The 15,985-nt window shown below is 43.7% G+C and overlaps 1 protein-coding gene across 1 annotated transcript in view; it reads left to right on the forward strand.

Moving 5' to 3' along the window:
• The window catches only part of LOC126152072 (uncharacterized), a 126,848-nt gene that overhangs the window by 15,326 nt on the left and 95,537 nt on the right, over positions 1-15,985 (forward strand). The window contains exon 2 of the mRNA XM_049915983.1: positions 15,716-15,933. Within this exon, the coding sequence (XP_049771940.1) occupies positions 15,716-15,933 (218 nt within the window). The remainder of the gene's footprint in view (positions 1-15,715; positions 15,934-15,985) is intronic.

A 15,985-nucleotide genomic window follows, 5' to 3' on the forward strand; every position in this document is an offset into this window, starting at 1 on the left:
TTCATTCCCATATTTCTAAATACCTTGCACCTTACAATGTTGCCATCATTGAAAGTCGCAACAGCATCATACACACCAAAGTGAAGTGTTTCTATTCCAACAAATACGGTCTTGGGGATTCTCGACCATATAACACTTTTTACACTTTCATTGGGGATTTGAGTTTTTCCGTGAATACACTTTTTCAACAGTTCAGGTGCTGCTAAGTCTCTGAAAATAGGTTAGCCACAACACATACTTTATCTCACATCACTAAAATGTTCCTGATGAACACGGACGTTAATAATAACACCATTTGACATCAGTTTAACAGAGCCACAGTGGGTCACGCCGATTTCAAAAAAAATTTAAAAATAGTTGTAGTCTTCGGAATTGAATAAATTATATATCTATTAAAAGGTAATAGTCTGCAGATTCAGAAAACGCAAAAAAGTAGAAATTGAACTTTTCATGATTTTGAGCCTTTCCGGAGCCCCTTAAGGTGTAATCGCGAGGAGCCTTTTCAACTGGTGTATCGGTAGAACCCCGCCTAAATCGTGATGCCTGGCAGCCGGGAGTGAGATATGCATGCAGCGGCGAGAGGCGCGCGACGTCGCGGTGTCAGAAAAGTAGTCGGCGGACAAAGGCGCGCCTTGTGGCGTGAGTTAGCGGCCTCGGGCGGCAGACGCGGCAGGATGCGCCCTCGGCGCGCTGCCCGCTGCCAACCGGCCGCGTTGTTTACACAGTTTAAAGCCGGACAGAACAGACGCGCGACTGCGCCCTGCCATCATCGACGAAACGGTCGTGTCGCCGCCGTGCGAACACGCGAACGCTCTCACGCGCCGGAATACTACAGTGCGCGGCGGAGCGCGCAGACACGCTCGAATTACACTCTCCTGATTGTTTGAGAGCGTACACGCAAGTGGTCTTTCCGTTTCTTGCCCACTTCGTTCGGAGAGGGCGATAACGAAGTAATTCCGCACCTGTTACAGAGATAGCACGATTAGCCATTACAAGGGAATACCGGCTGTGGTCCTAAATGCGGCGACCCTGAGAATGTTCATGTGATAACTTTTTTGAGTACGTACTTAAAAAGTATTTGGGGGAAGGGGGGAGGGATATAGCTCCAATTTTCTCCGGATCTACATTCGACCTTTGTTTTTACATCCACAGTTAGCACTTCGTTCTTCTTTCGTAAACTCTCTCTGTGGTGTCACCGCCAGACACCACGCTTGCTAGGTGGTAGCTTTAAATCGGCCGCAGTCCATTAGTACATGTCGGACCCGCGTGTCGCCACTGTCAGTAATTGCAGACCGAGCGCCACCACACGGCAGGTCTAGAGAGACGTACTAGGACTCGTCCCAGTTGTACGACGACTTTGCTAGCGACTACACTGACGAAGCCTTTCTCTCATTAGCCGAGAGATAGTTAGAATAGCCTTCAGCTAAGTCCATGGCTACGACCTAGCAAGGCGCCATTAACCATTTCTAGAGAGAGTCTCACTTGTATCATCTAGAATGCTGTATACAAATGATGGATTAAAGTTAAGTATTCCAGCAGCTACGTACTTTTCTTTATAGCATTCATTACGTATACTGTTTCAGACCTAACGCCAGCCGGCGTGTGTAAACGCGTGCCTTTCGGTTACCCGTCACTGTGGACTGGCTGTCTTGTCAGTCCACTACAGTCTCCTTTTAATGTCAATCTTCGAGGATCGGCTAGCTCAGTTTCCCCCATACCAACTCGTCTCTTTCATTACTGAATTATCCAAGTAGCATTTCAGTCTTTATGGCGTATTTGTTTTATTACCGGTTCATCAGTTTTATCAATAATTCAAGAACAGTCTTAATCGCATTTATTATTGTTATAATACCGCCGAACCGGTTTCAACCAGACGTAGGGGTCATCTTCTGGGCGTTTACACCATTGGTCGACTGCTGGTGGTGTCACTCCTGTCTACATAATGGCAGGAAACTATAGTCGACCAATGGTGTAAACGCCCAGAAGATGACCCCTACGTCGGTTTGAAACCGGTTGGCGCTATTATAACATTAATAAATGCGATTAACACTGTTCTTGAATTATTGATTAATCATATTAATCGCTGCTTCTCTCCAAAACCATGTAGCTCAGTTTTTCTACAATTCCGTTGTGCTGTCCCGTGGATAAAGAAAACCTGTGACCATCATGCTGCCCTTATTTGAATAGTTCGGTAGTTCTATTTGGTAAGATTGGTTGGCTGATTGATTTGGCGATGTCATTGGTCTCGCCGGAATAGGGATGGCTGGGGAAGGAAGTCGACCGTGCCGTTTCGAAGGATCCCTCCCGACATTTGCGTGAAGCAATTTAGGGAAATCACGGAAAACCTAAATCACGATCGCCGGACGCGGGTTTGAACTGTCGTCCTCCCGAATGCGAGTCCCTTGTGCCAACCACTGCGCAACCTCTCTCAGAATATTTGGTGTGGTTCCAATATTTGTGAACCATATTCTAGCATGTGTTTCTTAAGTATTTTCTAAGCAATTTACTTTTGAGAATGAATTTTCGTAGTTTCCCACCAACGAAAGCACCATACAGACGCTATAGTAGTTGTTCCTACTCACAAAATAATCACTGAAATAAAAACTGCAAGTGATGGTTTTAAACCACCACCTTTTTCAGCGGTTTTTCTCACAAATGTTCACAAGTGTGTGAATTCCTAAGGGACCAAACTGCTGAGGTCATCGGTCTCTAGACCTACACACTAGTTAAACTAACTTAAACTAGCTTATGCTAAGAACAACACAAACACACACACAAATGCCCGAAGGAGGACTCGAACCTCACGCCGGGGGGGGGGGGGGGGGGGGGGGGGCTGCAATCCGTGACATGGCACCTCACACCGCGCGTCGGTTTTTGTCACAAAGCCATCTTGGAGCAGAGGTATGTACATCATCACAACCGCTTTATTCAAATTGCTCTCAACACTATGGTACTTAACTTCTCAGGTCATCAGTCTCCTAGAACTTAGAACTACTTAAACCTAACTAACCTAAGGACATCACACACGTCCATGCCCGTGGGAGGATTCGAACCTGCGACCGTAGCCGTCGCGCGGTTCCAGACTGAAGCGACTAGAACCGGCCGGCCAAACGCATTGTGATGGATAATATTAGGTGCAGTAATTTTAGTAGATAAGTTTCTCTGTTTCACCCACGTTTTTTTTCGGTAAAATTTTACGACTGATATCTACAGGTCACAGGTGTTGTTCGTAAAGTAGATGTTTATAAAAACAGAAGTGCTCCCCCAAAGCTGTTATTTTAATAATGTTACGACAATCTTCATATATTCAACAATTTCTGACTCATTAATGAATTAGTTGGTGTACAAGTTCGCAGGGTTTTAGTTTTGCGTGTTGATGTTCCGGTTGCTATGGGTTTATTTATCGATTGGAATTTTTTATTTCTAATTCATTGCTGTTATTTGTATTTATTTATTATGATTTAGAAACAGTGAGTAGAGAGCTGTGGACGCTAGAAAATGGAGTGCCAAATGGAGAAATCGGAAGATTCCCAAGATATTCTTCTGTTACTTCAGTAGAAGGGTGACAGCAGACATTTGTCATTCTCCTCGTTCAGGAAGACTTTCGCGGTTTGTTGAACATCGTTTAAAAGCATTAATCCACAATGATCCCCGTCAGTGCGCTCGAGAAGCGGAAAATTCGATGAACTGTGATCTGTCCACCATCGTGCGACAATTGGATGCTATGGGGAAGGTTCAGAAATAGGCTGAATGGGTTACCGCATGCTTTAAGCTGGGGCTGGCAAAGCGTATGACTCGCAGGATATTCCCCTCCAAAGAGAGCTTCCCCCTCCAGCTCTACTCGGATGGTGTCACGGCTAGCGGCAGCCCTCTGTTCCTTTGTTTATCAGCAGTCGAGTGGCGCAGTGTCTCTTCGACGTGGAAGAGGCATCGCCGTTTCGTTAGTCCCCTTTCTCTAGTGATTTTGTTCAGATTTACTCTCCTTAATATTGCGCCGGCGCTCAAGTGGTCATTGTTTTTATTAATGTGGCTATCATCCTATTTTCGATTCTGGTTATTTCTGAGATTACTTTTCTATAACCGTGCCTATGTTTTTGTTGGGGAGTGAAAGCTTAAGTACTTTTTGTGTACACAGTTCCGATGAAAAACCTCAGTGTTTAATACGGATGCAATATCTAAGAAATTCGTAAATCTACATAAAGGTAACAATTTTGTTGTCTTTCTCTTCGCTCCACGAATCAATTCACAGGCGTTATTCTCATCACGAAAAATGCCCTTCTGTCGATAACTTATAGAAAGAGGTACAAGAGTTGCCCGAACCATCGAATGTTAACACAAAAGAGTTTTACTGCATTGTATGTCGCACGATGAAAATTAGATAAAGCTCAGAAATGCGTCAGCTACGGCTTACTCGTGAAGTAATCTGCAGTAGGAATGGCAAAAACGTTTGGTTTAGATGATGCTACTGTGCATTATAAAACAGCTCCTTTGACACGTTAACACTGTGAATTCATCATATGATACATAACATAAAAAAGGAACAGTTTAATAGCTATTTCTCGTGTGTGGACGGGAGTACTGATCGAACGGATCTTAGTCAGCTACTAATTTTTGTAGCGTAATATAGGCCGCCTTTTTATATATGAAATGTTACGTGCTCTCAGAACAACGGTTTGCATATTTTAATGCAGTTAAAAGGTGAGTTGACAAAATTGTTTCTAAACAGTCCTCCGTAGTTTGTACCGATGGTGTACAACCTGCCGTCGGTATCGAAAATGGTGTCGCTTGTCAGACGGAATAATTCAATTTTTCATTGCTTCACTCAACACGCGTCATCGAAAATTTAAACAGTTTTTAGAAGAATTCAATGTGGTATACGGAGACAAAGCTCTTCATTCCAAAATTCGTTGGCTGGGTGCAAGAAAAAGGTTTAACTATTTTCTTATACTTAGAATATAACTTTTCAAATTTTTGAATTGAGAAGTGAAATCAGATAATATTGAATTTGAAGACGAGTTGAATGATTCATTTTTTTAACAGAATCAACATTTCTAACAGATTTTACAAATCATATACATAATATGAATTTACATTTGCAAGGAAGGGGCCACGCTATTTATGATATGTTCAAGTAATTAAAAGATTCTGTTGTAAACTTAGGTTGTTTAAATTACAACTAAACAAGGGATATTTATGTTATTTTCCTAGTTGCTGCAAACTGAAACAAGAATAAACGAAAGTAAAATTTTCGAGTTTTACTTCCACTGTTGGTGAAATCTGTAATGAGTTTCATAGTTGTTTTAAGGATTAGAAATGTGTCGAGCCGGATATCACTTTGTTTTGTTATCCATTGAAAATTAGCTATCGTAGAGAAGAAGTCTGCATGTTACAAAATGTTCCATTGATGCTATCCAGAATAGAAAAAAAATCCAAAGTTTCATAATTATTCTTGAAGATCAGTACCCAAAAATCACAGACGTCAGTCTTAAAATAAAATATTTTTTCAGGTTTACGTACATTTGTGAAAGCACAATTTCTTCAGTGGAGTACGTTTAATCGGCTCACCGCAATGGAGTGACGAAAGAGTCGTTGCAACAACAACTACGTTTCACTACGACACAAAATCGAATCAAATTGCATGACTTCGGAAGACCAAAATAAATCTAACCTAAATACTTAAGAATCTCATTAACTCAGGTGTAATTGTTTGAGGCAAACAACTAAATGGAGATACATTTTCTTTTATGGTTGTGTCTACAGGAGCCTTCTCAGCTCTTGATTTTATGTGTAGTGCCAGTTCTGATGGCGTAATCTTCGGCTGCTGATTGCAGACGTTGTTTGCAATGCAAAGTTTTCTTAGTAATCCCCATACCTTTCTTTCTGCTTGAATGAGTGAAATGCAAACTAGACGTCAGGTCCATCCATTTCTGCTTTCTTGCTTCATTTAGCTGTTCTAGTATTATTTTTTCTTCTGTCGCTAGCGATAGACATTTTACCGAAACCTCTGATTCAATGTCGTAATCGCAGTTTGTTCACCTCATGTCTCTTCCTGTTTTGTTTGTTTACGTACATCTTTCAACCTAAAGAATTATATGCTGAAAATTAACGTTTGTTTGTTTCTTTTCTCCAGAGCTTCAAAGAATGTTTCTCAATTAAGATTGTTAAAACTTTTCTCTAAACATGCAAATGATATAAACACAGTTTTGCCGTTCTTCAGTCTGTCTACTTAGCTATGTAGTAGGATCCGTATTGCCTTGCGTGCTCAGACCTTTCACAGGAATCTAACATTGTGCTCATGTTGGTTTGTATAACCTTTCCCCCTCTCCTCTCTACATATTCCTTCCACTTTCTAGCCTTCTCTTATTTGTTTAATTATGGCTTGTCACATCAGTTCTTGACAGCTGCTTCTCCTCTTTCTCCTCTTTCATTTTTATTCTCCTATGTTTTCCAAGTGCAAAATTGCATTGCGATTTTTGGCTCCCTGTCAGCGTCAGTTTTAGACATTTCTATTCCACATGGCCTACTTTATTTGCTGCATTTTTATATTTTCCCCTATTGTCCATTAAATTTAATATAAAAATTCTTTTTCTAACGATTTCTACGGTACCTTTTTCCCATTCACGTCCTCTGCTACATTCTCCATTTCTTCTCTCAAAGATATCCATTCGTATTGTAGTGGATTCCTTCCTCTGTTTCGGTCTTTCGTTGCATTACGGTACCTTTATGATTATCAAAAACTGTTGGCTTTGAGTTATTCAAGTTCCATCTCCTTAATTTTCTACCGTTTACTGTCTATTTAGTTGTAAACTGCAGCTCGTAACCAATAAATTATTGTTGATTTGCGTCTGCACCGGGAAGTGTCTTACAACTTAGTCTGGTTTCAAAATCTCTATTCCAAATGTCTCTATTCCAAATATGTATTATTCTTTCATGATTCTTAAGCAAGGTATTGACGATGATTACATTATGCTCTGTGCGAAATTCTATGAGGTGGCTTTCTCTTTCATTCCTTCCCCCAAGCCTTTGTGTACTTATTGTTTTCTCTTCCTGTACCTGCTACCGTACCACTTTTTAAATTTTTGTCTCTCTTAACTATCTGCATAATCTCTTTTATCGTACACTGTTTCAATGTGTTATGAGACAGTGAAAAATCGAACGGTAGTAATGAAATTTGCTTATGGTGAAATGAGAAAACATGAACAATGAAATATGTGAAAGAGTACACTGTACAGAAAATGAAAAATTGGTATGTCTTCACCCAACTTCGTCTTTCCTTCATGTAGGTGCACGATATAGTTAATCAAACACGCCGGGCGGTTCAGTGGGTCGCAAACCGTACGCCAGTGGTGGTCCGTCATTGGCCACCCCTGGCGTCTGCCGCTTCCTGAAGGGAACGCCAATTACGCGAGCCGCTACATCAAATTGGAAAACGCTTGCCGCTGCCGTTGCCGCACTCCACCCTGCAGCGCTGTAATGGGAACCGGTCTTAACACCCATATTTGAAGACACTGGTTCAAATCGCTCTGAGCACTATGGGACTTAATTTCTGAGGTCATCAGTCGCCTAGAACTTAGAACTAATTAAACCCAACTAACCCAAGAACATCAGACACTTCCATGCCCGAGGCATGATTCGAACCTGCGACCGTAGCGGTCGCTCGGTTCCAGACTGCAGCGCCTAGAAGCGCACGGCCACTCCGACCAGCGAAGACACTGGTTCCTAGTTCTTAACTCATTACATTTAATATTTACAAACTATTATACAAGTTGCGAGCCCACGTTTCTATAGCCGTGTAGTATTAAATTTCAATGTTTCGGTTATATGAAAAGGACATCTAAATGTCTCTATAATAATTAATTAATGTTTCGTTCGCTTCATACATGCAACATCAAATATTTTATTAGAAATACCGTAAAAAGTTGCGTGAACAGGTTAACCAACCACAAGGAAAACACAGATGAATCGTGAGAGACGGAGAAAACATGGCGGATGTTTCAGCCTGTTATGTAGGAGCTCTAGGATAGCCGATGACGAATGCCGTTTAGAGATCTTGGCAGATAGAACAGTATATTTTTTGCGCACATCTTGAAAGCGCTGAAAAGAATTGATGCTGTTTCGTCGAAAAGCAGAAGACTCAGAGATCCCACAAATAACGTCGTACGCTGGTGCACGCGCACAGCCACACACACACACACACACACACACAACACACACACACACACGTACTTCGTCAGCCAAAATTACGCTCCCCAGGCATCGGAGGCAGGGGAGCCCTGCACAGGCAATCTCGCCTCCTGTCACCCTTCAAAACACTCCTCCCACAGCTCCGAGACTTCGCAGTAGACGCCGCTTCGGCAGCACTCAACTCTCGGCTCCGAGAACGAAGATACAGTTTTTTTTTCCAAAGTTACGGTTCATCGGCGGCAGAGCACTGCCAGAGACGTTTTGCCTTGCCTTTACTTCGCGATAACACTTACAAAGGGAACTTACTGAATGGCACCCACTCCTCATCCACAAAAAAATTGGAAAGAAAAACATTTTTTAAGATTACAGTGTATCCGAGCGCTGTTAAATAGAGAACATTATAGTTTATTACCGTAGTTGGTTGTATCTGAGTTCATTTATAAGACGAAATAATGTTTTATTACTCGGAAACTAAGAAGTGCTCGGTAGCGAATTAAAACCACCTTAACTGTAGCGGTTAGGTATACCTCCCAGCTTCTTCTGTACATTGTCGCCGCTCCGATTTAGAGATAGTGTTGTGCCATCTTTCCAACACCCTCATCATAGAAGTAGCCGCCAGTCCTGCCCGCGAGTGCTCTACCCCGGTCTGTAGCACGTTCTCTGTGCCAGAATGTTGACTTCATAGCCAGAGGCTCACGTGAGCAGATCTAGAACTCAGGAGAAGCCAATTATGGGCTGTATTATGGGTGATCAAACAGTTCCCATCGAAAACGCTGCAGTTTCATCATCATTGGCCCTGCCGAGTGGCCGGCCAGGGTGGCCGAGCGGTTCTAGGCGCTACAGTCTGGAACCGCGCGACCGCTACGCTCGTAGGTTCGAATCCTGCCTCGGTCATGGATTTGTGTGATGTCCTTAAGTAGTTCTAAGTTCTAGGGGACTGATGACCCTAGAAGTTAAGTGCCATAGTCCTCAGAGCCATTTGAACCATTTGAACCTGCCGAGTGCGGCCGAGAATTGCCATGAGGAAGGAAACGCCTGACGGTTGTATTATGAGGGCTGCGTGGCATCAGGTGGAATCTCAAATGTGTTCAAATGTGTGTGAAATCTTATGGGACTTAACTGCTAAGGTCATCAGTCCCTAAGTTGACACACTATTTAAGCTAAATTATCCTAAGGACAAACACACACACCCATGCCCGAGGGAGGACTTGAACCTCCGCCGGGATCAGCCGCACAGTCCGTGACTGCAGCTCCCTAGACCTCTCGGCTAATCCCGCGTGGCGGCGGAATCTCCCGGCAGACCCTCATTCATGGCGGAAGATATTATTTTTTAGGCATCTTCATGTGCTTACTGAGCTCTCAGAACTGAAAAGAAAGACGCGATGTGGTCGACTGGCATTCTAGATACACTGCCCAACACAGCAGTGCATAGCTTCATCGGTCCTTTATTTCAGAATAGCCCTCATATATAAGACTTATAAGAGACGAACGAGATATGGTATATATAGAGGCGATGCATGGTTTCTGTTAAACTATATGTGACTTCGTTAGCAGCAATTAACATTTAAGTTCCACTGGAAATCGCTCTGATTAAAGATACCATCTTAACAAATGTGATACAATATTATTACGCGATCTGACTATCCTCAGGAACAATCCATCATACATAGCGCAACAGAGATTCTCTTGGTGTCACGATTGAAATACTATTGATTATGGTGATACAGTAATGTAACGTTGTAAGAGAATATAGTAAGGGTACGACGAAACAGCTGTTTCTTGAAACTCTTGAGTCAAACTTGCCTTCCGTGGTCTGAAATTAAGTTTTTGGTGCTGAAAGATGCTTGATATTTGAATAAATTGCTCGAAGCAGAAGTGGTTCCAGTTGAACTATCGATGCAAGTAAAACATTATCCTAGTGCTGTAATTATCTCTGCAGATGACGTTAGTGTGAGCCTCACTGTCCTGCAAAAGTAATTTAATAATTTTTAATTATACTCGTGAAAGCAACGAAACAGCAATAAAAAACATGTGATTTTCTTTGAAACTGTTATTTCATTCGGAAAGCACAAGGATTCTACACAGAATAATCAGATTAACGTCACATGATTCACGGAGTGTCCGTATCAGAGTCATATACATACCTGCTCCATAAAGCGTATTTGAAAAACATGTAGGATGCGAAACCTCTTGATGAATTAAATACTGACTTACTAAATCTGATCACGGATCAGCAAAAATGCGGATTCTGTCCAACATTAGTCATAAACGCGAGTGTACTCTTCCACTCATTCTATGAAAGAAAATGTGCGGGTGCGTGTGGCTGTGGCTATGACCTATAACATTGCCTAAGCAGCCACACCGTTCATATATTTCGGCGGTTCGCCAAATGAAGAAACACCTCACCTTGTTATGGTAACAACATACGAGTTACACTGATCTTTGTATGGGTTTTGTTGCATATATCAGAGTAAGCACATTTTAGCATATTGTCAACGTCAGGTTTTGTGTAAATACGTTAACAGGTGATAGTCTTGATATTGTAAGCTGTAACTACAATAAGAAAGGTTTTATGCATTCGATTGGTGTTTTTACCTTTTGTGTATTATCGATGCTGCCATACTCTGGCTTGGAAGAATCTGTGTTTAGATGCTACTTGGAATTTCATTGAAGACGTATGTGATTTTTAAATTTAGATTAGTTAGTTTATGTGCATCATCTTCCCTCTTGACAGCTTGGATGAATGTGGATCAGCGATGTTACATGTTCACATATTTAGCACTAGAAGTACTTGATGCGCAGATATCTGGTTATGTTTTCATTATTGTCTTAGGTTTGCTTCTGATTATGTTTTTTACCTGAAATAGCCGGCCGCGGTGGCCAAGCGGTTCTAGGCGCTTCAGTCTGGATAGTTCTCTCTGTCTGTAAACTTTCTGTGAGATTCTACAAGAAAAGTAGCTTTCAAGCTGGTGATCAAACTTAATATTGGAGATAATGCAAATTCCGACTGGAGGAGACAGTCTAGTAGTAGAATTGCCACGTTTGCTGTGATGTAATTCTGTAGCAGAACTCACTAGTTATGGAAAATCCGTTCTTTAGCAGTTCCTCGTTCATACTTACCACGGTCGGAGAGTGAAGAATAGAAATGTTGCTGACACTGTTAGGCGAAATTGTAAACGTTTCCATCGTGTACAATGTGAAATTCCTGCGACTTGTCACGTTGAGAGTAATTTTCAATGTATCTGCTTGGAGTACTCCTCTCACTTTTTGCCGTTATCTCAAACGAGCACTGATACTCACTCGGCGATTTATGAATCTAGCACTATCTATGATCTTCGTTAGTACGTGTCGTTTTTCAGTTTGATGCCAGTAACACTTAAAAATGGAATTTGGTTTCCTTAAGTATATATGGCAGAAAGTATTAGAAGAACAGTCATTTATATACGTGGAACACCCAGTAAAAGAATGTAATAGGTAAAGTAATACACTGTCCGTCCACGTTGATGAGACCACCCATTAAAAACCTGAAAAACCACCTTTTGCATCACGAACTGCTGCGAGACGTACAGAAAGCGTATCAGTGAGCTTCTGAAAGGTACCGGCATGAATGTGGACCCATACCGAATCCAGTGCCGTAGCCAGCGGCGTTAGATTTCTCGGATGAGATTCCGTGACACGAAGAGCCCGATGGAGGTGCTCCCACGGATCCTGTATTGGGTTTAAATTTGCGGAGTCTGGTGGGAAGGCGAGCCCGGCAAACTCATCCTGATGCTCTTCGAACGACGCATGTCCACTGCGAGCAGCGTCACACGTAACATTGTCCTGCTGGTAGATGTCATTGTGCCGTGTGTTCATCCTTTGTGCCTTCCAGAACGACGAGATCACTTAGGGAATGCCGTGAAGACATTCCCTAGACCATAGCGCACCTTCCTCCGGCCTGGATTCCTCCACCGATTGTTGCAGATTGCTAGCTTTCAGATATTTAACGCCGTACACGCCAAAGGCCATCTGTTCGATGGGGCATAAAACACGATTGATCTGTCGCGTCTCTTTGCAATATCGGCGCGCCAATTCCATCCTTTGTCGTCGATGCACAGCAGTCAGCATCGGTATAAAATAGACGCCTGCTATGGAGCCCCATTCGCAGCAACATTCGCTCAACGGTGGTTGAAAATACATTATCTGATTAAAAGTATCCGGACACCCCCAAAAACATACGTTTTTCATATTAGGTGCCTTGTGCTGCCACCTTCTGCCAAGTACTCCATACCGGCGACATCGGTACTCATTAGCCATCGTGAGAGAGCAGAATGGGGCGCTCCGCGGAACTCGCTGACATCGGCTGTGGTCAGGTGATTGGGTATCACTTGTGTCATACGTCTGCACGCGAGATTTCCTCGCTCCTAAACATCCCTAGGTCCACTGTTTCCGATGTGATAGTGAAGTGGAAACATGAAGGGACACGTGAAGCACAAAAGCGTACAGGCCGACCTCGTCACTTGATTGACAGAGACCGACGACAGTTGCAGAGTGTCGTAATTTGTAATAGGCAGACATCTATCCAGACCATCACACAAGAATTCCCAACTGCATCAGGATCCACTGCAAGTACTATGAGAGTTAGGCGGGAGGTGATAAAACGTGGATTTCATGGTCGAGCGGCTGCTCTTAAGTCACACATCACGCCGGCAAATACCAAACGACGCCTCGCTTGGTGTGAGGAGCGTAAACATTATACGACGGAACAGTGGAAAAACGTTGTGTGAGTGAAGAAACACGGTACACAGTGTCGCGATCCAATGGCAGGGTATGGGTTTGGTGAATTGCCGGTGAACGTTACCCACCAGCTTGTGTAGTGCCAACAGTAAAATTTGGAGGCGTTGGTGTTATGGCGTCGTCGTGTTTTTCAGGGAGGGGGCTTGCACCCCTTTATGTATTGCGTAACACTAACACAGCACAGACCTATATTGATGTTACAAGCACCTTCTTGCTTCCCACTGTTGAAGAGCAATTCGAGGATGGCGATTGTATCTTTCAACACGATCGAACACCTGTTCATAGTGCACCGCCTGTGTCGGAGTGGTTACACTACAATAACATCCCTGCAACGGACTGGCCTGCACAGAGCCCCGACGTGAATCCTACAGAACACGTTTGGGATGTTTTGTAACGCCGACTTCGTGCCAGGCGTCACCGGCCGACTTCGATACCTCTCGTCAGTGCAGCACTCGGAGAAGCTTTGGCTTCCATTCCCCAAGAAACCTTCCAGCACCTGATTGAACGTATGCCTGCGAGAGTGAAAGCTGTCATCAAGTCTAAGGGTGCGCCAACACCGCACTGAATTCCGTCATTACCAATGGAGGACGCCAAAAACTCCTAAGTTATGTTCAGGCAGGTGTCCGGATACTTTTGATCACATTGTGTGCTTATCAGGAGCTATCGTCTGTTGCTGCCATTTATGGTCCGTGGTGCACCACAACTGCCTCGGCGCCGATTTAGAGTAGCGCAGTTTTGCGACCAACAAGTGAACAGTTTACAAACATAGCCGTCGGCAAATGTTTATTATTATGCCCTTTTGAATGTCAGATAAATCGCTCCGTTTCCTCATTACGCCGACTGCTCTCCTTACCGCGCCCCCTTCTCCTTGTACGCGCTTTAGTTACCACACAATACTAGTCACCTGCCGTCTGTGAGTGGTTATTGAAAGTCGACGTCGAACATTGGCGGTGGTCAAACTGAGTATTCTATCTGGTAAATTTGTTTGACCGTGCATTAGAAGTGTCGGCATCATAACACGAGGGGCCTTCAATAAGTAATGCAACACTTTTTTTTTTCAGGGATAGCTTTCAGTTGGGAAAATGAGGAATTTTTTATGGAAAAACCTGGAATATTCCCGCTTCAGATTATACAGATTTATGAAGTTCGATTGCCGGAGACGCTATACGTACCCTTCAAAATGGCGTATGTAATGAAGGTGGGTTCCAAGCACAGAGCTGTCATTGAATTCCTTTCGCGAACAGTCAGATCATAGCAGACATACGTATGCGCTTGGCCAACGTGTACGGAGACCAGGCGGTGAACAAAAGAGAAATTATGTTTAATGTCGTCTCTCATTATGCCACGATCATCTCGAAAGTGGATTGTGGTACTCTTCAGGGAATTGAAGAAACGGCTTCGGCTTGTTCCTCACCACAATAATGTAATCGACTTCCCGTCTGCAAGACAACACAAGACCTCGCACAAGTCTGCTCAGCCGACAGGAGCTCACAAAACTTCGCTGGGCTGTTCTTCGTCATGCAGCCTACAGCTGGATATCGCACCTTCCGACTTCCATCTGTTTCTTTCAGTGGAGGATACATTCTGCGCGAAGTAGTACGTGGATGGTGGGGAGATTATTGATGCAAGAAGAATTCGATCAGCAGAGAGGCATCATGCCATCGTACCGGTCCTCACAAAAAGATGGCGTAAGTAGGCCCTCCAAAAAAAAAGTCATAAGGAAGTCGCACTGAACTGAGACGATGTTGAGAAATACGGATTTGTAGCCAGAAGAATGGGGGACGACATGATGTACTGGAATCCTGAGTAAAACCAATGTGCTTTCGGAAACAACGTGTTGCATTGCTTATTAAATGCCCCTCATATTTTTGTATAAGTATGAACATTGCCTAATTGAAAGTGCTTAGCCGGCCGGGGTGGCCGAGCGGCTCTAGGCGCTACAGTCTGTCACCGTGCGACCGCTACGGTCGCAGGTTCGAATCCTGCCTCGGGCATGGATGTGTGTGATGTCCTTAGGTTAGTTAGGCTTAAGTAGTTCTAAGCCCTAGGTGACTGATGACCTTAGAAGTTAAGTCCCATAGTGTTCAGAGCCATTTGAACCATTTGAAAGTACTGATATTTAAGATATAACGACATGTTTTCGCAATCTCTAGTGATATATGTCAAATTGAATACCTTTCAGCCGTGTAGATTCCAAACTTATTTTATTTGGCTACCAGTTTCGGCAATTGACTACGCCATCTTCAGGCTCCTGACCGACGTGTAGGAAGATTCCACCTCGGTTCTGATCAAACCACGGGCCAGAAATAATGGTATTGGTAGATTTTTGCTAAAGCGATCTCTTTTGCTACTGCGATCATGGGTTGAACTGATCGCTGTACCAAAAATCTACCAATACCAGTGTTGCTAACCCCCGTTTTGATCAGGTAGAATCTTCCTACACGTCGGTCAGTTGCCTGAAGATGGTGTAGTGAAACGCTGACACTGGTAGCTAAATAATAGCCAAATAAAATAAGGTGGGAAACTAGACGGCTGAAAGGTTATTAATCTGACATACGGAGACTAGTGATAAATGCACTGCAGAATTGCCCGTAATTTACCTATGTATTTAACGATGCTTGAAAAACTGCTACTGTAACAGCGCGTTGACACTGTTATGTGGCCACAGTGCTGCGGCTGCTGGTCGCGCCTGTGGCGCAGCCCTTTCTGTGCGGTGCCTGTGTCTGAGCCAGGTGCCTTTGTGGCGGTGTTGCAGTGGCGGTGGTGGTGGCGTTCTTCATCTGCTGGGCGCCGTTCCACGCGCAGCGGCTGGTCGCCATGTACGTGACGGCGGGCGCGCAGCGCGAGCGCGGACCGTCCGAGCTCATCTACGCCATCGTCACCTACACGTCGGGCATCCTCTACTACGTCTCCACCACCATCAACCCCATACTCTACCAGATCATGTCCCACAAGTTCCGCGAGGCCTTCAAGGTAGGTACAAGCTCGTCCTGCACCTTCTACTGTAAGAAGTGCGGCTGCTTAG

The sequence above is a fragment of the Schistocerca cancellata genome, chromosome 2 (genome assembly GCF_023864275.1).
Source record: "Schistocerca cancellata isolate TAMUIC-IGC-003103 chromosome 2, iqSchCanc2.1, whole genome shotgun sequence".
Classification (NCBI taxonomy): Eukaryota; Metazoa; Arthropoda; class Insecta; order Orthoptera; family Acrididae; genus Schistocerca; species Schistocerca cancellata.